Source organism: Emericellopsis cladophorae (genome assembly GCF_022114955.1).
Source record: "Emericellopsis cladophorae strain MUM 19.33 chromosome Unknown NODE_24_length_302009_cov_114_244240, whole genome shotgun sequence".
Taxonomy (NCBI): Eukaryota; Fungi; Ascomycota; class Sordariomycetes; order Hypocreales; family Bionectriaceae; genus Emericellopsis; species Emericellopsis cladophorae.
In genome coordinates this window covers 154,945-180,416 of record NW_026250949.1, presented here as the reverse complement: position 1 = coordinate 180,416, position 25,472 = coordinate 154,945, and the positions used below count along the sequence as shown (strand labels likewise).

Genomic DNA, 25,472 nt, shown 5'->3' with positions numbered 1-25,472 from the left:
GGACACAGGTAGAAACAGGGTCAGAGTCGAAGGATGGCTAATCGCGCTGAGACATCGGTTGTCCAAGAAGCACGCAGTGACCGGGCCCCAGCAAGGCAGTAAGTTTGTCCAACACCAGCTAGAGGTTGGAAAAGCTTTTTGCTTGCGCCAGATTCCGGCAAGTTGATCAGCTCCGTCGGCGCCATGGACTCAGCCGAGTCAGCCCAGTGAAGCGGGCCGTGACGTGCCAATCAGACGAGGGGCTCGTTGCCGGTCGGGGCGAATACCTCGTGGGAACGCCATGATTCGAAGTCTATGTGGTGTTGAAAATGCAATCAGGGACAGAGTTTCGAGTTTAACCTTATCCAAGAGAATTTTCATATATGCTTTAGTTGAGAATAGTCCGTCCCTTTTTACACGTAATAGTCCTTGCTGGCTTCATCGACATGTGATAGAGCCAATGCCCCGCGATACTAAACAAGAAGGCGGTCAGCTGTCCAACTTCATTCTGCCGTCCTTTGCACCATCGGCAATAATGCAGGTCGCGGTCCACCCACGACTGGAGCTGTCTGGATGGACGAACGAACTCATCCAGGATGAGTCTGCCCCGTCGTGCAACTCTTCTCGGGCGTCTTTACCATACACCATCATGGAGGAGGACGACTGCGACCACTAGATGGGCTGCGTGTCTGTTCAGAACCTATTCCTCGAGCTCTGACGCTCGCAGCATCGTCGAGCTGCCTGACCGGATCCATCCTCGATACCTACGATCCACGAAACCGGGGTCCTCACTCCTGTCCCTGAAATGGCCACGCCCGCCTCGAAATCTTCTCGTCGTGCAGAAGCTCTACTCCGAAACGGTCACGGACGCCGTCGTCAAGTTCGCCAAGCACATCCACAATGAGTACCCGGACATCCACCTCATCCTCGAACCGCGCGTCGCGTCCAGCATCCAAGAGCGCGTCGACTTTCCCGTCTACTCGTCAGACGACAGGCCCTACATTGCGCAAAAGGTGGACGTGATTGCGACATTTGGCGGTGATGGCACAGTACTACGCGCAGCTAGCTTGTTCAAGCTCCACGGATCCGTGCCGCCCATTGTCTCATTCAGCATGGGCACGCTGGGCTTTCTGGGCGAATGGGACTTTCAGGAGCACAAGAAGGTCTGGAGAGAGGTGTACATGAGCGGGAGCGACGTGGCGGTGCGCGACGCTGCCGTCCCCCGAGGCAATAAGGACAGCCCAGAGGAACAAGACGGGGGCAGCAACCCCTGGGCACTCATCAAGGGCAAAAGCATGGGCGCGCAGCGAGCATCCAAGGTCTTACTGCGACATCGTATCAAGGCCGACATTTTCGACGCGAACGGCGACAACATCAACGACAAGCTGTCCGACAACCTGCTAGGCGACTCCAAGTCCCTCGCCGGGCCCTTGGCCGGCACCTCCCCTTCTCTACGCGCCATCAACGAGATCTCCGTCCACCGAGGCTCGCACCCGCACCTCGCCATTATCGACATTTTCCAAAACGGGCACTTCCTCACCGAGACAATCGCCGACGGCATCCTCCTCAGCACCCCGACCGGCTCGACAGCCTACTCCCTCAGCGCCGGCGGTCCCATCGTCCATCCCCTCGTCAAGTCGCTCCTCATCACCCCCATCTCGCCCTGCAGCCTGTCCTTCCGCTCCCTCGTGCTCCCGCTCGACACCAAGGTCACGCTGCGTATGAGCAAGAAGAATCGCGGTCGCGAGCTGGATTTGAGCATCGACGGCAAGCGCTGCGCCGGCGTGAGCCCCGGCACCGAGTTACGAGTGGAGGGCGAGTTTGTGGGACGGAGTCACGACGGATCCGGGGAGGAGTGGGCGGGTGGTGTGCCGTGTGTGATTAGGACCGAGGACGATGATCCTTGGGTCGGAGGACTCAATGGACTGCTCAAATTTAATCATCCCTTTGGGAGGGCGACGGAGGGCGAGGACTAAGCGAGCTGGGCCGTATGCTGTCAGGACAAGATGATACCCATGTATACACTATGAAGAATTCAAGGTGGAATGCCAGTGGACCAGACCCGACGGTTCGTATCTTACTTCTCGCTCCTCGCTGCGTGAGCCATGTGGCCTGCATCGGCTGAAATCACTGTTCCCTCGGATGTGCTGATGGCTTGCTTCGTCTCGTGGATGAGGCCTCCTACAAGACCTTGGCACACGCCATTTCACGTCGAGAAGGAAGTGTAGACGAGACTACTGGTAGAAGTCCACTTATACGGAGTATGCTCCGCGGCGACCGAATATTTTTTATTTGCTCGTGTCATCGACGGTGAGTTGCAGCCTATTGCCTCCACAACGCTTCTTCGCGAGCATGCCAAGTGCTATGGCGCTACACCTGCGCAGTTGGCCTGGAATGCAACAAGTCTCCAACAACATTCTCGACTCTGTTGGTGAGACGGGTCGCTCTGATCGAATGTAATAACTGAGTTCTAATTGTGGAACACTTGCGTCAAGACCCTTGTTTTCGCCATGGTTTACCACGTATATGGCACCTTTTCTGTTTTCCACCAAAGATAAGTCGACTAATTGTGTCACAAAGACATGTAGTTTGTCTCCAGTGACCAAGCTAATGTTAATCGACAAATAAAGGCAGAATTCCCATCAGTGTATGCCTCTTACCAGCATGTCGTCAACGGCAGCATTAATAAGTTTCATAAATCAATCAAATCAGCGCAGGGTAGGCTGAATCTGCTAGAGTGAAACTGCCGCTGCCTGCTGTGTCAGCTGTGATGAGATCCCCTCACGCAATTTCAGGCCACGCGTCTCATGCCCGGGCGCAGCCAGTCACGAAACGGCCTGCTCCGTCCATCGCCGTGGCACGCGGCTGCCCCCCGGAACACCGCGGGATGCTTCAGGCGTGATCTGCGCTGGTGGGACCGTGGGAGTCGGGGCCTGAAATTCTGGATACGCATCACGGGAAAAAGTCGTTGCTCGGTGCGAGTACGACTGGCCCCTTGGAGACACCGCTAGTCATCAGTTTGGCAATGCTTGGCAGGATGATTGTCGGTCAGCGATGTGCTCTGGGCACGTCCTGCGGGCTGACGATTGAACAAAAGCAAAGTAATATCTCTGTTGTGGCACTAGTGCAGTGAGCGAGGCATGTGACGAACGAATCTAGGTACGTATGCGCAAGAAGTCTTGGGCGTGGCTGTGTTGACGAACATGGGAAATTATCTAGCGACTGCTTCATTCCCAGGATGACAAGGCAATAGTGCCTAAACCCGAGATAATAGTAGTTTAGCAAGGCCTGCAACAAGCGAGCACCCACGTCTGTTAAGTGATCATCTTGGCCAAGAATCATCAGCTTCACACTCACATAAGACGGTCTGCTTGGCGGCATCTCCCAAGTGCTTGGCAGGTCCATCTCAGCGGACCGTGACGCTTCCACAGCGTCGCGACGTTACCGCACGGAGCACTAGGGATGGCTCAAAGTTCAACCAGCGTCGCATCCCGCTGTGCGATGGCCGTCGGGGCACTGAAACAGCCCGCTGGGCTGACATCGCCAATGCCAATGCCTGGCGATCCCAATCCCATAACCACTCCTTGCCTGCCCGCAAGCTGCTCGTTGCCTCTTAACCTTAATTTTGCTTCTTCGCTCCAACCCTTTCTTGTTGTACGTATACGATAGATAATCGGGTAGTGCCTAGTTGTGGCTGCTACTCTCTTGCCCTTCGCTTTCTTCTTCTTTTCTAGTGCGCAGGTGGTTTTCATTCGCTATGACGAAGAGTCTGGCGCTGCTGTTGGCGGCATCTGCTGGCGTGGCTGCCCAGGCTGCAGGTACGTATGAGCGAGCAGCTCCTTCCCCGACGCAATCCCGGTGATCGCGATCTCAAGCAACACCGCCTCTAATGCGTCAACAATAGTCGACGTCCACATCTCTGCCCGCGCCATCAACAATGCCCCGGACGGCTACGTACCAACCAGCGTCAACTGCCCCAGCGACCGCCCGTCCATTCGCAATGGCACCAAGTTGTCCGACGAAGAGAAGGAATGGGTCGTCCAGCGTCGGAACGAGACCATTGAGCCGATGCGCGAGCTGCTCCAACGAATCAGCATCCCCGACTTTGACGCCGAGGAGTACCTCAAGGACGCGGAGAACAACAATACAAAGGTGCCGAACATTGGGCTGGCCTTTTCTGGAGGAGGCTACCGTGCCATGCTGAGCGGCGCTGGCGCCCTGGCAGCACTCGACAGCCGCTCAGTAGGCTCGGACGCAGGAGGCAACTTGGGAGGTCTTTTGCAGAGTTCGACATACATTTCGGGCCTGTCCGGCGGTGGCTGGCTTGTGGGCAGCATCTACGTCAACAACTTCACCACTGTGGCGGACAGCGTCGCCTCGGGCAACATCTGGCAGTTTCAGGATTCGATTCTCGAAGGCCCCGAACAGTACGCGCTCCTCGACTATTACACCTCCATTCTCGACGCGTGTGAAAAGAAGGCCGCAGCTGGGTACGAGCGCTCGATCACTGACTACTGGGGACGCATGCTGTCGTACCAGCTGATCAATGCCACGGATGGAGGACCCGGCTATACTTTCTCCTCGATCGCTGACGATGACGATTTCAAAAACCACAAGGCGCCTTTCCCGTTTCTCATAGCAGTAGGCCGCCGCCCAGACGAGAAGGTCATCCCCATCAACTCGACGGTGTACGAATTCTCGCCCTGGGAGCTCGGCTCATCGGACAACACCGTCCACGGGTTTGCGCCGCTGCGCTGGGTAGGATCCAACTTCACCGACGGCGAGGTGTCCGATGACGGCGATTGCGTGAATGGCTTTGACAATGCTGGCTTTGTCATGGGTACTTCGAGCAGTCTGTTTAACCAGATTGTCCTGTACTTGAATGACCCCGAGAGCGGGTATCTGCCGGAGTCGGTGCCGGACATTGCAGTGGACGCCATCACGTCCGTCCTGGAAGCCGTCGGCAGCGATAACGATGACATTGCAGACTGGACACCCAACCCCTTCAAGGGCTGGAACCCCGACGAGAACTACAACGCCGACGAGGATCGCCTGACACTGGTTGACGGTGGCGAGGACCTGCAGAATGTCCCTTACCATCCTCACCTTCTCATTGAGCGCGAGGTCGACGTCGTCTTCTCGTTCGACAACTCAGCCGACACCGAGTTTCAATGGCCTGACGGTGCCTCGGCGATTGCCACCTACGAGCGCTCCCTAACCAACATTTCCGAGGGCACCGGATTTCCCGCCATCCCCGACAAGAACACGTTTATCAACAAAGGCCTGAACAGCCGCCCCGTCTTCTTTGGCTGCGACGCCTCCAACACCACCGACCCGACGCCACTAATCGTCTACATCCCCAACTACCCCTATGTTTTCCAGTCCAACACCACCACCTTCAAGCCCAGCTACAACGAATCCGAGCGTGATGCCATGATTGAGAACGGCTGGGCCATTGCCACCCAGCTAAACAGCACCCGCGACCGCGACTGGCCTGTCTGCGTCGGCTGCGCCATGCTGTCCCGCAGCTTCGACCGCACCAACACGACCGTGCCGGACGCTTGCCAGACTTGTTTCGACCGCTACTGCTGGGACGGCACGCTGGACACAAGCACGCCGGAGACCTACCAGCCCGACTACTACGGCACGGCGCTGGACATTGAGAGCGGCGCGCTGAGGAGGGTTGCTGCTGGTGCTTCTACCGTTCTGGGGGCAGGCATGGTTGCGCTGATGATGATCTGAGCGTGCTTTTCCGGATTCTGGGGTCATTTTTTTTTAAGATTGTTGATACCATCATGCGGCATTTAGGGATTGGGAAAATTTGGTTGAAAGATATGCATTACTACCATCGTTGACCACTGTTTCCGTCCAACTAGGTTCGTGCTAGGAAGGCCGTTGTCTATTTTTGCAGAACGGCATCCTTCCCCGTCTTTGCACTCTCCACGACGCCCTCCAAGATTCTCAGCACGTCCCGTGCCTGGGTTGCCTTGACGGGAATGTCCTCCTCTTTCCCGCTCACCAAGGCGTCACCGAGTGCTCTGTAAAAGGCCATGTACGTCTCCGGCGCCAGCTCGGGCACGTCGACTTGCTTCATCGTCTTGGCGTCCTCGCCCACAAGCGTCAGCCGCGCGTTGGTCTTATTGTCGTCCTGGCCGAACCCAGCCTCCGTGGGCTTCATGCCCGCCTTGAGCTGGTCCTCCTGGCGATCCAACGTGTTCTTCCTGAAGGAGCCCTTGAAGCCCCGCACCCAGAAGCGGGGCTGTATGGTCTCGGCGCTCAGTGCGCTGATGCGGACGTTGACAATCAGGCCGTCGGGATACGTGAGCTCGGCCGACACAGCGTCTGGGTTGAACAAGTCGGCCTTGCCCTCGCGCTGGTTGAGCAGACGGCCGTGGACGGACTGGGGAAGACCGAAGAGGGTGTAGGCCTGGTCGATGAGGTGGGTGCCCAAGTCGAAGAGCGCACTACCACCCTGGGGGATGCCGATCTGGCCCTTCCAGTTGGTGGGCGCGTCGGCGCGGTAGCGGTCAAAGTGGGAGTTGAACTCGACGATGCGCCCGAGCGTGCCCTCCTTGACGAGCTTCTTGACGAGCAGAAAGTCAGAGTCCCACCGTCGGTTCTGGTAGACGCAGATCAGGCGGCTGTTCTCCTTGGCGATGGCGATGAGCTTGTCCGCCTCAGCCGAGGTGGGCACAAAGGGCTTCTCGGTGAGGACATGCTTGCCGCTCTCCAGCGCACGCTTGGTCAGCTCAAAGTGGTTGTCTGGGGGGGTGGTCACGACAATGACGTCGACCTCTTTGTCGGCGAGGAGGTCGTCGGCAGAAGTGTAGTGCTTGAGGTTGGGATGGTCTGCAGGAGCTGAGTTGCCGTCCTTGGGTGAGCGCTGGACGATGGAATGCAGCGTCAGCGTTAGGGTCGCTGCGATGAAGGGAATGTGGAAGATCTTGGCGGAGAGGCTGGATACATTTATTAGCGATGAATGACGAGGTGTATGACACGGAGCGACTCACCCGTAGCCAACGACCCCGACGTTGAGCGCCTTGGCCATGATGCTGGAGTTTCTGATGGTTGATATCTTCTTGCAATCTCGGAAGCTGGCAGCAAATTCTCAAGCTCATTAGTGTAATTACGTCGTCTGGCGGCACAGAGTTTGTCATCTTGCGTGCGCCATCCCCCGACGAGGCATTTCCGGCGGGCCTCTGCGGGGCCGTCTTGAGGCCATCTTGGATTGGAGCTCACTTGTTGGGCGGCGGGGGTTTTGCAATGATCTTGGGGCACAATCACAGCGTTTCCCTGTCCTTGACTTGTCATTCACTTTCATCGATAATCAGTGGCGTTTACTTTGGCATGTGGCCTAGTGTGAATTGTTTCGACAAGACGGGTATTCAGTGAAAAAAGTTGAGCATGTCATTTGTGGAAGATTGAAGCAGATATGAACAGATGAACAACTAAAGACTAGAAAGGGCAGATACAGCTTTCTGCAACTTCAACCTCCTCAAATCCTTACTATTGAGTGCGTGAAAAAGGACAGGGGTCGTGTGAGTGGCGAAGGCTAGCGGCATAGGGTAGGCGAAAAGGCCGAACACGTCCCTACGTTGTATGTAGAACGACAACTGCCATCTAATTATCCCATGTTTGCAGATCGGATTGCTAGCTGAACAATCAGTCATCTCCCGCATTTTCGGGGGCCGAATTGGTCAGAATTGACTAGGCTCCGAAGCAGGAACCCCGGGAGCACGAGCGTGGACCCCCGAACGACCCACCTTACCCGGACATCACCAAGAAGTCCGGAGAGGCGAGGGCGCGAGAAGATGACTAGCTAGGCATCAATCACATGGTCATATGCGATGTAATATCAATGCCGCTGGATGGTCGCTGAGTATAAAAAGAGCGCCTATGAGGACGAAAGAGAGCGCAGACAGAAATCAAATTCAAGGCCAAGTCTCAGATCGACAGCAACATTCGACCGAACCATGACCATGTCGCCCACTCAAAGGCTCACCGTGTCTCGAGGCGGTCCCGCAACAAACAGCTACGTCTGGAGTCCCTTTGTTACCAAGCTTGAAGCACGTCTTCGCTTCGCTGCGTTCAGCTACAGCCGCGATGCTGGATCCCCGCGGTCAGCACCCAAGAGAAAAATCCCCTACGTCCAATTCCCAGATGCGACGACTCTAGGAGATTCGACTCTGATCATCAAGTACTTGGTGGAAAGAGATGCACTCCCGGATCTCAACGCAACCCTGAAGCCCGCTCAGAAGGCGCACGATCTCGCGATTCGAGCATTGCTGGAGGATAAGCTCTACTTTTATCACGGCAAGGAGAAGTGGTGCGATAACTACACGACCATGCGCGATGGAGTCTTGGCAGCCATACCGTGGCCCATGCGGATGATCATTGGATACATTGCACAGAGAGGCGCTATTCAGATGCTGTATGGCCAGGGCACGCTGCGCCTACAGGATGACGAGATCACAATGCTGATGGCTGAGATCTGGGACAACGTCGAAGCTCTACTCCAAGAGGCTAAGGTGTCTAGAAAAGAAGAACAAGGGCCATTCTGGGCGCTGGGTGGCAAAGAACCAACGGAAGCTGATGCTACCCTCTTTGGATTCGTGGTTGGGGCGCTCGTCTGTGATGCGTGGGTGCCCTCGCTTGAAAGAACTGGCCAGTGACATACTAACAGTTCTCCAGGGCCCCGAAGACAAGACGGAAAGTGAGGGGGCATCCCGTTGTGGTTGAGTATGCTGAGCGGATACACGATCGATACTTTCCTGATTATGAGCGATGGGGATGAGGCTCACGTGCAAAGCGCGGTAGACTTTCACGTGGGGCTTTTAAGACAATGAAACTGGTCATGAAATCAATTTCTCTACAACCTACTTACAATGAGAAGCCGGACCCAGAATCAGAGGCGTTTCTGGGAGGAAATTTAAGGGGGCCGACGCACCGTGGCGTGGATAGAAGAAGCTCGTGGAAGTACACTGGTTTGAATGTGGTAACGTAGTGACTGCAGCCGAAATATCTGATGCAGCCATTGAAGGCCACTTGTTGTTGCATGACAGGAGATAGTCCTCATCTACGACAATAGCTCAGACGGTGTATTAGATGTACTTGCAACTGTCATGACAATTCCCTCTTTCCCTGGACATGAAGAGCAGCATGCTCATCTCTTAGGCTGATTTGGCAATACCTTGCCATCTCACGCCTCCCGAGCACTTCATCAATTGTGTGTTGATATCACAACTTTAGTCTTTGCGTAGGACAAGAGAACTGCACAGGGGTCCTGATCCTTCGGTCTTGGCCCGAGACACCAATAGCTCTTGGCATCGAGAAATGATCCGCCTGGACCCCGGAAAGGATTCAAAGGAATCCTGCATGTGAGCCGAAAATGTCAATCGCTTGGTGTCCTCATGTTTGAATACGGTGGGCATGAACTTGGGCGGCTCCTTAGGGCTTGGCAGTCGCCCTAGATTTGTCGACGATAGAACATTGAAGAAGTGGCGTTCTCGGCTTTCAATCGATCGTCAGACTAGTCGGAGGCCTGCAACTGATCGGCAGATGCCTTTGGGTTTCAAGTACCATCGCATGGCATCACTAAGAACTCCCGGCCCCCAGGCCCGGGACCCTGCCCACCCAGCATAGTCAGACGTCCCTATTCATGGGTTTGAACGTTATAGACGACATATTTTGAAATAATAATGCGATTGCCACTTATGCGACGCTCTTGTCGAAGCAACACGACATCTTCAGTTTCGACTGATTGACCGGCACCAGTACACCACTGCTACGTCCCCAACTTGGCTTGCTGAATTATCGACAGCAAATCCCACATTTCTTTCATCATCGGCAGTCGAGCCAAGTCTAATGACAATGCCATGGCCCATAGAGCTCCAGCCAAGAGCCGGGAACTGCATCCTTGGGCTTCTGGGACTAAACCTCAAAGGTAGACACGGGAGACGCCAAGCGAGACACTACGTAGTGATCTGGCTATGCCTTTGGATGGTTGGTGGCCAATAAGATGAGCAAGCTATGTTGTTCAATACGCGGGATGATGTGATGAGCCGTGGCTGGCCATCGCCAAGTCAAACTAATCAATGTCAGGGTTCAGAATCCAGAGGCCACAACTCTGCCTCCTTTGGAAGCTCTCTGACATCACCACCAATGCCAACAACCTGTCACGCTGACAATGTGTCTTCCGTAGCGGGATGAGAGACAGAGGGACCAAATGGTATAAAGCTGAGGACTTCCTCACCCCAAACATGAATTGAAGCATCTCATCCGCTGAACAAGGCACTTTCACAAGACATCGCTCCTCATATCAAATCATACACGAATTTCTCTCCTCACCCGAGAAGCCAGTTTTCACCCACAATGTTCGGCAAGCACGCGTCTCTCCTAGCCCTGCTAGCGGTCCCTTTTGCCTACGCCGAAGTCCCCCTCTGTCTTGAGCCGGCTGGGATGCGGGGCGTTGAGCTCTATGACTATGCCTACTATCGCGAGGTTCCCGACGGCAGGACCCTGGCCTTTTGCTACAATGTGGGCAACAACGACTGGGTCATCGATAACAACTGGATCACGGACATTGAAGCAATGCTCTCGACGCTAGTCGACCTCAACGGTGCGGCGCGCTGTGTTGATTGTCTACCGAGCGCTGAGCCTGCTGGCTGCACCGGATACTCGACAATCTGGAACATTGATGGCAACGATCCCATTGCTGATATCTTTGGGACTGAGTTGCCGCCACTGGACACCTATTCGAAAGATGTATTCGTGGATATTGTTCGGGATATGGCCGCAGATGGGGTCCGGCTCGACGCCTTTGGCAACGACATAGGCCCTGCTTTGACCATTGACAAGCCAGGCCAGCTCCGAGAGCAGACTTACAACATTTTCGGAGACGGAGATACTTGCTAAGGAGGTGTGGTTGAGCAAAGGGGAGCTTACATACTGTCCAATTCACGTGTGTAGCTGCAATTAGCAAAGTGGTGTGTCAGGTAGCGGGTTGCAATTGCAGAGCAATTATGAGACTTCCATAGGAGGGAATATGAAGAAACCTGCGACGCAGAAACAGTGCAGCAAAAGACATAACTCGCTACCTGTTGGAGGTGATGTAGCAAATCTCTCTTTCCTAGCATCCTTTTTCAATGAAGCATTTTCCTCTATATGAGCGAGCAGCCGATCGGCGAGACTTGCCTAGAACCTAGATACAGCACAGAAACGCCCATCGATATGCACGAATCTTCCCTTCGTTCGCATACCAATCTCATGAAGACTCCTGAAGACGTGGCATCACAGGAAGGAGGCCAATCTGGTCATAAGGCTCTTTGTTTGCGTTCCCGTATCTCTTTTAGGTCCATCTGGGATTGATCAATGGACCATTGTGCCAGCATTCGAATGGGTTTTGAGTATGAGCCAAGTCAGTTGTGGCGTCTCAATACTTTCAATTGTGTCTTAATTGGGAGAGTGATCTGGTTGCGGTCGAGTATGCGGAGCGTATACAAGATCGCTATTTTCCAGACTATGAGTGATGGGATTGAGCCTGTATGTGCAGACTATGGCAATAGAGGACACGGGCCTTTTGAAATGTGTGGCATTAATGCAGAGATTCTTGAGAGTCTACTGAGACGGATTGAAGGCTCAGTACGCCACCTATACATCTTCCGTACCAGGCGATTCCCCATTCGCTTTAGGGAAAACAGCTGCCATCGGCTTTGAAACATGTCAACCGCAGTCCGTGTGGCATCATCTAGCTTCTCTTCCGACAGACCCAAGATCTCATTGTCCAGTTCCAGATACGCCTTGAAGTCATCTCCACCATTGGGGTAGAAGGCTCGCGCATACAAAGCCCTGGGATAACCATCAAGATCCCCACTAGCCATATCGGCCATGCCTTTTCCGTTATCTCTCCTTGCTGCTCTCGTACTGAATCTCCCAGTCCGCGTCCGAGCCGCCTAGGACTCGATGCACGCTGTTCAGAATCTCTCTCTGGTTCACGTAGGAGCTCGAAGTGCAGAGCATGCCATTCTTCTAATTTTCGAGTGAAGGCTCCCCTCCGCTCTCGGGCAACGACAGCAATTTAGCGAGAGCCTGTCCACACAGTGACCAGGCGCTGATAGTCAGGCGGCATTGTCCATCATCGTAAAAGATGGCCTTCTTGGCCTTGAAATCGATCCCGAAGCCAATGGAGCCCAGAGCCAGACTCGACTCGTACCAAAGCCCGCAGTCCACGGCGACGTACGGCATGCCAGAGCTCATAACGTCGTTGCACCTTTAGAGAGCTCCTGAGCAGTGAAAACCCTCTTCGATATCTTCTCGTTGCGGAAATCACCACCGCATACATTGGGCATGATGTATTACACACTCGCCTTGGCGGCAGCCTTGAAAATTTTGGATTGTGTCTCGCTTGGTGCTCTGGAGGCCATAGTGATGACGAGAAACTGCTGGCCAGCGAGAGCAGCGACAAGAGACTCCTGGCTTTCAAAATCGACCTCGACCCGGGCCGTGCCGCTCGCTACCGTCCCCTTACTGCCCTTTAAAACGAGAACAGTTACAGTGTGCTTCCTAGTCTTAACAAGCTCGGGAAATGACTGCCAACATGGCCAGGAGTCTATACGGTTCATGTTAGTATAATGCGCACCAAGTGTGATGTGGGAATATGGCAGGACTATGCAACACGTACGCCAACAATGCCAATCCTTTGGATGTAGTCAGAGAGTGGCATTTTGAATAGTTGCTAACCAAAGAAGTTGAGACTTACTTTCCTAGTGATGGTGCGTCCCATCGGCAACTGGATACGGCGAGCCTTTTATAATAGATAACATCCACTGCGTACATTGACTCAAACATATTACGTCGTGCTATTCGCTGACCTGATAAGATCACGGCATCCGATGCTGCCGAACCACCGGCCGTCTGGCCTTCATACATAGAAACAGAGCCTGCGTCAGCATGCATCTGTTCTGATTTCCCACTCACGAGTCCAGGTTAATTGGCCCTCAAGTTGTCACTTTTAGATAAACGAAGCAACCGAGGCTTGATATCCCAAGGCAATCCAATGCCAGCTGCACCAGCCTGGAAAGTGTCGAGTTGCCACTCAGACAGCACTTCGAAATGCCGTGTCCACGGCAATGTCGACAAGCCAGGCCCGTGAACATGCCTCGGGTTGGGTAAGGTGAAGCTCACCTACAGCAAGCCACGTATCACAAGGCGGCTTACTTCAAGGTATCAACTAGCTCTTGGACGGGACTCTGAGTCAACCGAACATGTATAGTGGGACGACACATTTGTAGCTGTCGTGGGTGTTTCTACTCTTGCGCTGGACGTGCCAAACGACACGCTCTTGCAACGGCCTGCATCTTCTGCCTTCTGGCGTGACCTCCGAGGCAGCATGGAGCTTGAGCTATATAGCAATCTTTGAAATCAGTTGTAGCCTTCTTTGTAGATAGTGTGGTCCTGTGCATCGGCGCCCGCATGCTTGGGAGGCTGTCATGCTTCGAATCGGGTAATATACGCACCATTATGAGGCAAACATTGCCACACGGATTCGAGAAGCAGACCACGGCATGAGTTTGGAAGTATGAAGCACAGGTGAAATGCAAAAATCACGAGAAATCACCTCCATGCTGCTGGCGATGCGGCCACCCCTCGCTGTTGTGGGCTGCTGGCCTGAACGCTGACGCGCGCTGCAAGCTAATGTTAAAGCACCAAGCAGCAGACAAACTGCATTTGTCGAGCCTGCAGCTAGGGCGGCTACCCTTCGTCACCATTTGAGTCTAAGTCAGTACGTAGTCTGTTGGCGATCAAGGATTATACCTGCAGACAGCCACGAGCTGACCAGCGCCCACTTCTGCAGATACGGCATCAGCAATCTTGACTCGAAGGATCTCTGGAAAGCCTACCACTGAGAACAGCGTGCTCTACGTCGTGTACTGCCTTTGTCGGACGTGAAATGCTGAGAATTGCAGCTCTTGGACTCCAGCAGCGCGATGTGCATCACTTGATACGTCTGGGGCAAACAAACTGCACGCAAATGAAGTGACCGCGCGCTGCGGACGGCGGCTCCCTCCTTGAAGACCCTGATCTTGCTGTTTTCGGCTGTTGGTTGCCAATGACACCATGAGACAGCTCCCTTTGAAGAAACGGAGGTCAAAGATGGACCAGGTCGTCGAGAGCGTCTGCGCATCATTCTCCGGGGCTCAGAGCCGGTCGGTCTGATTCTGCTGTAAGGCAACAGGTCCTGAATTCACGTGAAGATGGGGTCAAAGTACGTTCGAAGATGCTTCATCTCCGAGGCACAGGCACATGTCCCAACCGCATGATATCTGCATACACGTAGAGATGCGTCGATCATCTCTCAGCTCAGGGACTTGCGGTACAAGTGCATTTCTTTGAAGCTTAATTATAAACATTGTGCATATCCAATTTCCGCCTCTACTGCGCGCCCCTGCATCCCCGTCGGCAGTACGGAGGTACTGTGTAGGTGGTTGGGTGGGTGGGTGAATGGGTGGTGTGAGTGAGTGAGGCATTGTTGATGCGGTTGAAACTTGAAGGAGGGGGCCGGATGCAACGTATCGACACCACGACCCGTCGTCGTGCCTCGAAAAACAGGAGCAAATTTCGAGCAGGAGCCCAGCAGAAGTCCCCTCCCGCACTCTGCTCCAGCCTCCCGTCGGGGGCAAACTGGGTCTGGCCGACGCAGCCAAGCTGACAATGCATCCGTGTCTCCTAGCAACATGCAGTATGCAGGCTTGCCTTGATGACCTCTGCGTAAGTACTACGTAGCCGGGGGCTAGCAACCAAGCATCCACTCACTTCTCGACGGGCTTAGAAGCTAGTAGTGCTACTACTTGGTATGATCATGCCAAGTTGGCGCTATGGATACGTCGGCGGTCTATTCAAGGTGTCGCGCTGGGCCGAGCAGGCAGCGGCCGGTAATAAGGAGCATTGCATGCATGCCGACAGTGTTTATTAGCTGCTGCAACGGCATGTGCGGTACGTAATCGGCCAATCCACCAGCCACTCGCAAGGTGATGACGGGCTGGGAGTTGAAGTCAACAAGCCTCAAGGTCTCGAGACGCCAGCACAGGTAAGAAAACAGGTTTGCAGCGCGCAGACGGAAAGTGACTGACGCTTGTCAAATCTTGGGTAAATCTATCCCATTCCCCAGACCAATCCAACGGTCCCCCCAGACAGTGCCATATCGAACGGGGAATCCTGCTCGGCGGTGCTGGGATTCTGATTGTCTCTCATTATTCCTTCATTTTCACGTGAGCAAACCTCGGTGATTCTGAGACCAGGGATAGATGAGAAAAGGTTCTCTAGTTGGCCCAAAAGGTCAAAGATGGCGCGACACCATCGAGGCCCGGCAGGAAACGCAGCCAATAATCAGCTATGCGACCGCCCATCGCGAAGAATCTGGGGGAAATTGGGCCACCCCGGATTGAGGGGGGAGTGGAGATGGTGCAGCAAAACACCCTGGTGAGTCCTGTTCTCGAGCTGTTCCTTTGCTGCTTGGAACCGCGCTGTGGCCGAGAACCGACTGGGCAGTGGGCTTTCATAGTGCAAGGAGGACCATGGTCGGTACGTAGGCACGCTGTGCTGCCTGGGGCTTCGCTGGGGCTTCGTTGGGGGGCCTGGAATTTGATGGATCAATCGAGCATGAACTTCTGCACCCGCCATTATGAAGCAGCTGCTTGAGCGGAAATTGCTTCTCTCCTTTGGATACATCATTCTCCCGCCTATTGTCAGTTCTCAGTAACCAGTAGTAATGGAGTCATTCATTCCCTTGATGCTGACTCTCGATCGTTCATTTCGGTGCGAACTGCGAACTGGGGATCGCCGAATCCCCAGATTACTCGGATCAGAATGGCCCGCAAAGAGCCCGTCTTCCCTGTCAACAATGCCACCGGAGTTGAGTCTAGGCTCACTATTACACCTTATTGACGATAAACACGAACATCATGTGGCTGTGCCAACCTAAAAACTCAATTCCAACCTCCCAGTTATGCATCTCACTCTCAACCAGCCACGCACCAACCGACAAGTACCGCGAGAGAACGTCACATGTGCGTCGAGCAGTGCCCGAGGCTCGAGTGCCAACGCCGTCTGCAAGGCCTCGAGCAGGGAACTCTCCCCCCCCCGTCCCATCGCGCGTCGATCGCCTGGCCGATGCAGTTGTCGAATATGGAAGTTGGGCCCGCGTCCAGCCGCCACTGGCGCTCGGCCGCTCTCAGAACCAGCGAGTAGCAACGAGGCAAGTGGGAATATGGGCCCGTTGCCCCTGGCGGTCTGTCCAGTCTGGCCCCGGTTTACCCCAGTCCGCATATGCAACCCTCCCGGAGCGAGGGCGCGATGCGTCCAACCGGCCCCTCCATCCTTCATGCGCTCCGCTGGGCAGGTTGGCACGGTGGTGTGCGCGAGGCAGCGAACGAGATGCCTCCGCGCTCGTCCTCCTCCAGCCAGCCAGAGAGCGAGCCAGAGAGCCAGCTAGCCAGCTAGCCAGCCAACCTAGCAAGAAAGAAACCAAGAAATCAGGTACATAAACCGATCCGCCCCTACGTCTTGGACCAGCTGTTCTTCCTCTCTCTCCTCATCCACTCGCTTGGTCAACAATCTAGTCCACTCGTTCTTGTACAACTATCAACCTGTTCTATACACACCAGTATCTCTAATACTCCCCCACAAACCGCCAACATGAAGTACGCTGTCGCTGCCGCCATCCTCGCCGCCGTCGTCAAGGCCCAGACCATTGACGATGTGCCCTCGTGCGCCGTCCCCTGCCTGGACGAAGCCATCGCCAGCGAGACCGACTGCGACACCACCGACTACGCCTGTGTCTGCGAGAACTTTGAGGCCGTCCAGGGCGTTGCCACCGCCTGCGTCATCGAGGAGTGCGGCGCCACCGTCGCCCTGAGTGAGTTTTCTCCCTTCTTGTCACTGGACAACATGATCTGACCATCCACCTAGACGAGGTCCTCCCCGCCGTTGAGGCTCTCTGCGCCGCCCAGGGTGGTGACGACAGCGAGGACGGCGACAGCGAGGAGACCACCTCTGCTGAGGAGCCCCCCATGGAGACCACCACCGTCGTGGAGCCTACTGTCGTGGAGCCTACCATGGAGCCCACCATGGAGCCCAGCGAGACCGTCATCGAGACCACCATCCAGACGACTTTCACCTCCACCGTCTGCGAGTACAACTGCGGCGAGGCCACCCCCACCCCCATGCCCACGCCCAGCGGCTCCGTCCCTGAGGAGCCCGAGACCCCCGAGCAGCCCCCCAACGCTGCCGGTGCTCTGGCCCCCATTGGCGGTCTCGTCCTCGCCGTCGCTGCCTTTGCCCTCTAAGTCATTTATGACCTGGATAGTATTGCACAGTGTGCACATGAGTGTATGAGATGGTCCTCTTGGATGGGATCTGGGGCAAGACGTCTTTGTAATGGTGTTTATGATGGATATGCAGGAAATAGCTCAAGATTGGTCCTTTGGTCAATCTTGTAGCCAGGAGTGTAATACAGAAATGACAGTTGATACACGGAATTGTGCTTCTCAACCGGGTGCTTCCAATTCATCTTGGACGAGATATTGCGACTTATTTTTACTTTTTGTCCTCCGTACTGGGTTGATGATATGTGCACATATGACCACCAATATCCACTAGACAGAAAGTTCACTGCTAACTTGACCATGGGACACCCAGCAGCAGGTCGCTCAAAAGAACCCAACTAGCCAACCACCGTGCCACTCTGACAGGTAATCGGATGCTGTGTGAAAAGTAAAAAGTAAAAAGTAACCGCAAGAAGTGGTACGAAAACCTAAAAATGAACGACATGGAGCGGATTTGAACCGCTGCGGCCGAAGCCATATGATTCCTCAAGAGTTCGAGTCATACCCATTAACCACTCTGGCACCATGCCTGTATTAGTAAGGCATCTTTTTGTTGGTATATATACAAAAACTCCATCCAAGCTCTTTGCATCTTCCTCCTCCTTCACACTGAGAAGTTCAGAGATAGCCATGTTACATGTACTCAAGTGATATGAGTGCACATAGAATCCGCCAGTGATTCGTTCAAATGGCGTGTGATCTTGAGGTGTCGCCCGTGTCGTCACTCGCGTACCATGGGACTCTCAGTATTCGACACTGACACCCTTCACAGACCAAGCATATTTAACGCTCTTTATTTATTCCATGTATATACAACGTAAACCCCTGTGCCCCTATAGCGGCGCCTCGCTGTCCTTAAATTCGCCCAGCTTGAACAGGGCCTTTGCATTGTCCCTGCCCATCTTCTTCTTGTCGCTCCCGTTCATGTGCATCTCATCCCACCAGTCGCACGCGTCGGCAAAGTTCTCAAACGGATAGTCAATCGAGAAGAGTATGCGGTCGGCGCCGACCTCCTGCATGCAGAACTGCAGCGTGGTGGTCGAAAAGTGGCCGCTCGTGGTGATCCACAGGTTGCGCTCAAAGTACTGGCGGATCGTGAGCTTGCAGTCGAGGCCGAGCGGCTTCTTGATGTCCTCGAACCAGTGGTTGATGCGCCACATGTCAAAGGGAATGTGCTCGCCCAGGTGGCCGAGGATGATCTGGAGCTTGGGGTGCCGGTCGAACACGCCGTTGGTCACCATGCCGAGCGCGTGCAGGCTCACGCCCTGGGCGAAGCTGAGCGGGGGGCCAATGAGCCACTTGCGCTTGGCCCAGAGCTTTTCGTGGATGGTACCCGTGGGGTTGCGGGGGTGCAAGTAAAAGGGCACGTCGAGTTCGGTCACGGTCGACCAGAAGACGTCCCACTCGGGCCCGTCGTAGAAGATCATGTCGTCGCCGTCCGGACCGGCGCGCTGCGTGTCGTTGACCAGTGCGCCCTTGAAGCCGTACTTTGTCACGCAGCGGCGGAGCTCCTCGGCAGCCTCTTTGGGGTCGTGCATGGAGAGGGTGCTTCTGGCGTTAGCTGTGCTCAACCACTATCTCATCAAAAGACAAAAAACTCACGCAAAGGCACCCAGGCGCGTGGGGTGGTCCTTGATGGCGTCTGCAATGTAGTCGTTGATCTCGACCGCGTGGCTGCCGGCCTCCTTGGGGTCCCAGATGTCTTGGACGCCAGGCGCTGTGTAAGACAGGATGGTGTATCCGACGCCATGCTTGTCCATGTACTCGATGCGGGTCTTTGTAATGTCCAGGATCTCGTCAACGTGCCTGTCCTTATCAATGGCGAACAGCCCAGCCCACCAGCGCTGCTTCTCCGCGAAGCTGGGCAGGATGAAGGCTTCCTCAAAGGCGACCTTTCCAAGCATTGTGACTGTGTCTTTCTGAGAGCGAACGGGTATAGGGGAAATGGATAAGGGAGAGTATGAGGTCACGTTGGAGCACGCGCGTTTATAAGGGGAGATTGATCCATTGGTTCACTCCCGCTGTTTGCCATGGCTGGCTGGCTGGCTGACTGGGCATTCCCTCGCCTCGCGTCGCGCTTGAGACCCTCGAGGATGGGCGGATGGGTGGATGGATGGATCAATGGCTTGGGCGGTCGACCGTCGCATCAATGGCGTAGTGGGGTTGCGGGGGCGGCCTCTGGCGGATACTGTGCTTCTGCGGTATATCAGGGTAGATGGACGGTAAGAATGTTTTGGCGGACACTGTCACTGACAGTCTTGCATGAAGCATCCCCTCTTCCCCGCAATGTCGGCGAGTGCGCACCCTCCCGATGCCTTGTCCGTCGCAAACCGCCTAGCATGGATAAGACAATCAATCAGATGTGCCGGCGAGATAGTGCGTTTTATACTGCCAGACCGATCTCGCTGCTGTGGCGTTGAAGCTCGGTTTGGAATCTGGAGTCTGGACTGGATGCTCCATGTTCAATTTCGCTGGGAGGCCTTGGGCGTAGACCGTCAAGCAAGCCCACACCTTTGACTCCGATTCTCCCCGCAACCCGAACGTCCAAGGTCAGCCAGCCATCGCGCGACTCTGTGGATTGCATCTCACATACACATTTCCATACCTGACAAGTTCATCCTTGGGCCACTCCAGTTTAACATCCGCAAGGACGAGCATCAACCATGTCGTACAAGTCCGAATACCCTTCCGGCGTCCACGTCGACCCCGAGATCAAGTCCTTTTTCGAGAACTTCTACGCCATCTCAGACACGCCCGGCGACCACGACAAGTACGTGGACCAGTTCGCGCCTGACGCGACCTTTGTCCTTGCCTCGAACAAGTCCACCGGCCATGAGCGTACGTGCCAGCTGACCCTACACCAACTAACCTATGCTGACAGGCAGCTACAGAGATCAAGCAGATGAGACTCGGCATGTGGGCCAATGTGACGTCTCGCAAGCATACTATCCCCAAGATCGCACCGCTCAACGACAGCGAGTTCCTTCTTTACGGGACAGTGGCGTTTGAGCTCAAGTCGGGCGACAAGGCCGCTCTGGACTGGGCGGGTCGGGCGGAGATAGAGAGGATCAGCGATGATGGCAAGTGGCGATTCAAGTTCTACCAGGTATATCTCGACACGGGTGCCTTGAATGCATACAGGAAGTAGATTCTAGAGAGAATGGGCAAAGTCGACGATGAGGTGACCGATTTGCTCTGGTGCCTCGATGACATGCCAATGACCGACGCCCTGCACTACCTCGAGCTTCTTTCCTGCGCCTGCACCCCAGCTGCCTTGACTTAGTGACATGGTACGATGGCGAGAGGAGAGGGACATGCCTGTTGATGATGGTCTGACATCCCTCCAGAGGGCTCGTCTTGTCGTCGCCCCCAGCAATGACCAGCACGGGTGAGTTGATCTTGCTGTACTCGGGCACGGAGGCTGTCGCAATCGTCCGACAGAGGGAGGCGTAGTTCTCGGTCGTTTGCGAAAGGATCAGGGCGCGGATAAAGGCATGGTGCGTCGGCGTGGACAGCGATCCAGTCGCAGCCTTGGGTACCGTGTCTGCCAGAGCCTCCAGGCCGTCTATTCAAGACTCAATTAGACCCGCCCCTGGAAGCTGTATGAACATACGTACTCTTCTGAACAGTCTCGATACGCTGATTGAAGACGGTGGCCAGTTTCGGTGAAGGATGCACGGGTCCGATCAGGACGCTGCCGAGAACACCCTGCACTGCCAGTTCAGAGGCGATCATGCCGCCCATGGAGTGGCCGACTACGATGCTTTTGGACATGTTGATAGACAAGGTGTTCAGGAGGTCGCTGATGACACTCGCAATCTCCTTGGGGGTTCGGTCTTTGCTCGCTGGTTGCGAGGAACCACTCCCTGTAGATAGTCAGATGGGGCGTAGAGCCTACACATTGAATTTTTCCCACCTGGAGTATCAATGGCGAGGCATGCGTAGCCATGCTTCATGAGTTCAGGAACGATTGGCTCATAGAAGGCGTGTGACGACCCCAAGCCATGGATCAGGACAATGGTGGTTCCATTTGTATCTGTGGGCGACGAGTGCTGATAGTACACTTTCTGCCCCTGGATCTGGGAGACGGGCATCTTGGCGATTTTGCAGCGCTTGATATCTAGTCATCAAAGGAAACCGTCGTCATCACGAGCATCGACAGTATTATGCAAGGCCGAGCGGTCCAACCCCGCGGCAACTGCGAGTCCCTCCGAGTCCCGACGCCTCCGTGCCACTCTGAGCGGGTGCGGACGTGGTGGGGCCGGGCGGCGCCGTCGCTTGCATGTTGCGCACCCGCACCTGGTTTTCCGCGGGTATTGTAGGGATTAGGCATGGGTAGAATTTGGAGAGGTCCGATTCGGATCCTGTATCATACTCTGGCAGCGTATTTTGATTCTTCTATTTACACTGGCTCACTTTTGCCGAACCACCGCCTCGTGGTCTCAACAGACAGCAGCAGAGCCTACCATGACAGTCAACGGCACAGGGTACAGCTCTATAGCGGAGACGTCCAACATCCAGCAGATCCTGGGGAGCATATTTGACGACAATGTGTCGTTGCCAGTTGAGGTCAAGAAGAGATCTGAAGACGTCAAGTTGACCGGCACTCGGGATAAGCCCTACTTCCCCATTCCCTTCAAAGAGACCGAGACGACAGCTGCGCTCAAAGCGATCGAGGGCAGCGTCGCCGCCCTTCTCGCTGAGTCGAAAGATGGGCACGAGGGTAGGGAGATGACGGTGGACCAGGAGAAGACGACAGCGTTCCTGTTCCAGGCCTATCTGGCACGAGTAGGCGGACTGGGCAAGCTGGACAAGGACGTGCGGAAGTTCCTCAAGGGTGCGTTTCTGCGTCATTCTGTACAGCAATGGTTCGGCTAAGTGAGATTGAAAGACACGGACCTTCTGGCGGCACAGTCAAATAGCTACAGACGCATGTCTGCGAACCTCTACGAGACCAAGGAGCCCGGCGAGTACTACCATATCCACGGCTCGCTCGAGGCGTCCACGACCCTCAAGATGCTTGGCCTCGAGACGCACCGCCCCGATCTAGACACGATCGACAAAATTGTCGCGACCATTGAGCCTGCGGTGCAGAAGTTCACCGTGGCGGAACTTGAAGAGATGAATGCCAGGAACAGACAAGCCGGTGTCAAGGCGTTCAAGCACGAGGAGTTTCTACAGACGCCCCATGTATGTGGCCCCCCTCTTTGACTGTCATTGCCATCATACACTGACCACCCAGGGCCAAGCGATTTCAAAGACAACCCCGTGGACGGTGGAAGGTCTTGAAACAGAAACGCCACCCACGCCCCTCCCCTCCACCACCGACAACCACCGTCCCCTCTCCGGCATCAAGGTCCTCGAACTCTGCCGCATCATCGCGGGTCCCGTCATCACACGCATCCTGGGCGAGTACGGCGCAACAGTCCTCAAACTGACCTCGCCGCATCTCTCGGACGTGCCCTTCTTCCAGGTGGACGGCAACATGGGCAAGCACGCCGCCGATCTGGACCTCAAGACAGCCGAAGGACGGGCACAGTTCGAGACGCTACTGGAGGATGTCGATGTCGTGGTGGATGGCTACCGCCCCGGTGCATTTGCCAAGATGGGCTATGGGGAGAGGTACATGAGCGAGCTCGCAAGGAAGAGAGGGAAGGGCGTGGTTTATGTCAACGAGAACTGCTTTGGATACGTGGGCGAGTGGGCGCATCGCCCTGGCTGGCAGCAGATTGCCGACTGCGTGAGTTCCTCTCTCTCTTACCATCTCTCGCCGAGAAAGACAGACATGCTAAACCAGGATAGGTCTCTGGCATCGCCTGGGAGCAGGGCAAGTTCATGGGCCTGAACGAGCCCGTCGTGCCCCCATTCCCCATCTCCGACTATGGCACGGGTTGCATGGGCGCCATCGCAGCGCTGATCGGACTGTACCACCGCACGACAAAGGGCGGCTCCTGGCACGGCAAGACATCCCTCCTACAGTACGACATGCTGCTCTTCCGTGTAGGCCAGCTGCCCGAGGCGGTGCAGGGCGAGCTGCGCGCGCAAGTGAGCGAGGATTTCCTCGCGTTGCGGCATGCGCACAGCGTGGACCAGATCTCTGGCACGGCGCTGCGCCAGATGCGCAAGGTGTTTCCGGACTTTGCTGATCATCCGCAGTATCTAGACCACTGGTACTCGATGGCGTACGGGCAGCCGGTGGCGGCTGTGAAGCCCGTGGTCGAGATTGATGGGCTTGACATTGGGTTCCAGAGGGCGAGTCGGCCGAATGGCACGGATGCGGCCAGCTGGGACTTTGGCGAGGAGAAGGACTATAGAGTGGAGGCTTAATGGACAAGGAAGCAATCTAGAAGTGCTTTTGAGACGCTGTATATTTCTCATGTGCAGTAAACTTACACGTGCATGTGTGGCGATGGTGGCCACCATGCGCGCAAGCATCTAGTTAGAGAACCTAATGATCCCCATTGACTCCTGACTCGGAACCACGATCCTAGCTTAGATTAAAAGGATCCAGACTTGACCCAGTACGTACAAAAGCCAACATCCTCGACCTCAATGTGAGACTGGAAGCTCCTTATCCGGGCGGAAGTATCGGAAGGCGACCGGCTCGTGGCGGCTAATGCACCCCCTCCTCCTCCTCTTCCTCACCACCACGACTTACATCTCAGACCCGCGCGCAGCACACCATTAGAAGCAATGGGGACAGATTGCCAAGGGTTCCCCGCGTTCTTGTTGCACCGCCTGATGTTTGCGACGGAAGGGTCCCTCCCCCCTTGAACATGAATATTGGGGTCGTGTCACCGGCCTCTTGAGCTGAGCTGCCCACCACCTATCATTCTCACGCTATTAATAACGACATTTGCGCAGGATTTCTTCCTTTTGACCTAATCTCGCACTCTCCGACGCTTTATTTACATCTCCTGATTCTCCGACGTTCTTTCTTAAATATCATTCGGCAACGCAGAAGCACCATGGCCACCAACGGACAGAATGGCGCCGACGCCGCCACGACGCTGGGCCCCGAGTTCACAAAGGAGGTCATCAACTCCATGGGCCCCAACACGGACCCGCGGCTGCGCGAGATCATGACCTCGCTCATTGGCCACTTGCACGACTTTGCGCGCGACGTGCGGCTGACGAGCGACGAGTGGCTGGCGGGCGTCAACATGATCAACTGGGCCGGGCAGATGAGCAACGACAAGAGGAACGAGGGGCAGCTCATCTGCGACATTCTAGGGATGGAGTCGTGAGTATTCTCCGCCTTTAGAAATGTTCAAGGCTAACGAGCAGACTCGTCGACGACATTACCTACACAGCCGCCACCAAGGCGTCCTCCAACCTCACAGCCTCAGCCATCCTGGGCCCCTTTTACCGCGAGGACCACCCCGTCCTCAAGAACGGCTCCACCATCTCCTCTGACACCCCCAAGGACGCGCAGATGGCCTATATGCACGGCCGCGTCACGGACGCCGCCACGGGCAAGCCCCTCGCCAACGCAGAGATTGACGTCTGGCAGGCCTCGACCAACGGCCTGTACGAGCAGCAGGACCCGGACCAGAAGGACCTGAACCTGCGCGGCAAGTTCATCACGGACGAGGAGGGGCGATACTCCCTGTACTGCCTCCGGCCGACCGCGTACCCGGTAAGTTCTCCATCCATCCCCTGCTAGTTACAAGCTACGTGTCGCAACTGACAGGTGCGTGACAGCTGCCCCCCGATGGCCCGGCCGCGCAGATGCTGCGCGCCATGGACCGCCACTTTTACCGCCCCGCGCACATCCACTTCCTCGTGCGCGTGCCCGGGTACAAGCAGCTGGTGACGCAGATCTTTGACAGGGACTGCAAGTACCTCGAGAACGACACGGTGTTTGCCGTCAAGCCGGAGCTGGCGGTGGAGTTTAAGCCGCGCAAGGGCGACCCTAAGGCGGAGTGGGATCTGGAGTATGATATCAAGCTGGGGGCTATGGAGGCGTAACTTGTAGGAGAGTATTTGTAGATTACCTACCAATGCTGAGCGAGCTGTTTGTTGAAGATTCCTTCCGGTTGTGGTTGTGGATGTGATGGGCAGGGAACTGCAGTGGATTTGGTCTACTCTCTCCAAGAAGCTGTGCTATGC

General features: G+C 55.4%; 11 protein-coding genes across 11 annotated transcripts; 8 read left to right on the top strand and 3 right to left on the bottom strand.

Annotated features, from left to right (window-relative positions):
* Positions 1-439: 439 nt before the first annotated feature.
* On the top strand, positions 440-1,955 carry J7T54_002541 (NAD kinase-like protein; the record flags this gene model as incomplete). Its single annotated transcript, XM_051506700.1, has 2 exons — positions 440-492; positions 707-1,955. 2 exons carry the CDS (start codon positions 440-442, stop codon positions 1,953-1,955), a joined length of 1,302 nt encoding a protein of 433 aa, XP_051362041.1.
* Positions 1,956-3,736: 1,781 nt separating this feature from the next.
* On the top strand, positions 3,737-5,721 carry J7T54_002540 (Lysophospholipase-like protein; the record flags this gene model as incomplete). Its single annotated transcript, XM_051506699.1, has 2 exons — positions 3,737-3,797; positions 3,884-5,721. The coding sequence occupies 2 exons, from the start codon at positions 3,737-3,739 to the stop codon at positions 5,719-5,721; spliced, it is 1,899 nt and encodes a 632-aa protein (XP_051362040.1).
* Positions 5,722-5,878: 157 nt separating this feature from the next.
* Positions 5,879-7,027, bottom strand: J7T54_002539 (scyllo-inositol 2-dehydrogenase (NADP(+)); the record flags this gene model as incomplete). The annotated part of the gene is made up of 2 exons (XM_051506698.1): positions 5,879-6,935; positions 6,990-7,027. The coding sequence occupies 2 exons, from the start codon at positions 7,025-7,027 to the stop codon at positions 5,879-5,881; spliced, it is 1,095 nt and encodes a 364-aa protein (XP_051362039.1).
* A 925-nt stretch (positions 7,028-7,952) lies between these two features.
* J7T54_002538 (protein disulfide oxidoreductase domain protein) lies at positions 7,953-8,651 on the top strand (the record flags this gene model as incomplete). The annotated part of the gene is made up of 1 exon (XM_051506697.1): positions 7,953-8,651. The coding sequence occupies one exon, from the start codon at positions 7,953-7,955 to the stop codon at positions 8,649-8,651; it is 699 nt and encodes a 232-aa protein (XP_051362038.1).
* A 1,699-nt stretch (positions 8,652-10,350) lies between these two features.
* On the top strand, positions 10,351-10,893 carry J7T54_002537 (uncharacterized protein; the record flags this gene model as incomplete). Its single annotated transcript, XM_051506696.1, has 1 exon — positions 10,351-10,893. The coding sequence occupies one exon, from the start codon at positions 10,351-10,353 to the stop codon at positions 10,891-10,893; it is 543 nt and encodes a 180-aa protein (XP_051362037.1).
* Positions 10,894-16,671: 5,778 nt separating this feature from the next.
* On the top strand, positions 16,672-17,321 carry J7T54_002536 (hemoglobin and hemoglobin-haptoglobin-binding protein-like protein; the record flags this gene model as incomplete). The annotated part of the gene is made up of 2 exons (XM_051506695.1): positions 16,672-16,891; positions 16,945-17,321. 2 exons carry the CDS (start codon positions 16,672-16,674, stop codon positions 17,319-17,321), a joined length of 597 nt encoding a protein of 198 aa, XP_051362036.1.
* Positions 17,322-18,193: 872 nt separating this feature from the next.
* J7T54_002535 (uncharacterized protein) lies at positions 18,194-19,264 on the bottom strand (the record flags this gene model as incomplete). The annotated part of the gene is made up of 2 exons (XM_051506694.1): positions 18,194-18,908; positions 18,963-19,264. The coding sequence occupies 2 exons, from the start codon at positions 19,262-19,264 to the stop codon at positions 18,194-18,196; spliced, it is 1,017 nt and encodes a 338-aa protein (XP_051362035.1).
* A 759-nt stretch (positions 19,265-20,023) lies between these two features.
* Positions 20,024-20,508, top strand: J7T54_002534 (fungal specific transcription factor; the record flags this gene model as incomplete). Its single annotated transcript, XM_051506692.1, has 2 exons — positions 20,024-20,198; positions 20,252-20,508. The coding sequence occupies 2 exons, from the start codon at positions 20,024-20,026 to the stop codon at positions 20,506-20,508; spliced, it is 432 nt and encodes a 143-aa protein (XP_051362034.1).
* Positions 20,509-20,511: 3 nt separating this feature from the next.
* J7T54_002533 (uncharacterized protein) lies at positions 20,512-21,644 on the bottom strand (the record flags this gene model as incomplete). Its single annotated transcript, XM_051506691.1, has 5 exons — positions 20,512-20,589; positions 20,675-20,925; positions 20,978-21,226; positions 21,277-21,480; positions 21,596-21,644. The coding sequence occupies 5 exons, from the start codon at positions 21,642-21,644 to the stop codon at positions 20,512-20,514; spliced, it is 831 nt and encodes a 276-aa protein (XP_051362033.1).
* A 183-nt stretch (positions 21,645-21,827) lies between these two features.
* On the top strand, positions 21,828-23,687 carry J7T54_002532 (Succinyl-CoA--L-malate CoA-transferase beta subunit-like protein; the record flags this gene model as incomplete). The annotated part of the gene is made up of 4 exons (XM_051506690.1): positions 21,828-22,197; positions 22,252-22,550; positions 22,603-23,100; positions 23,163-23,687. The coding sequence occupies 4 exons, from the start codon at positions 21,828-21,830 to the stop codon at positions 23,685-23,687; spliced, it is 1,692 nt and encodes a 563-aa protein (XP_051362032.1).
* A 641-nt stretch (positions 23,688-24,328) lies between these two features.
* On the top strand, positions 24,329-25,331 carry J7T54_002531 (Catechol 1; the record flags this gene model as incomplete). The annotated part of the gene is made up of 3 exons (XM_051506689.1): positions 24,329-24,603; positions 24,648-24,999; positions 25,065-25,331. 3 exons carry the CDS (start codon positions 24,329-24,331, stop codon positions 25,329-25,331), a joined length of 894 nt encoding a protein of 297 aa, XP_051362031.1.
* Positions 25,332-25,472: the final 141 nt, after the last annotated feature.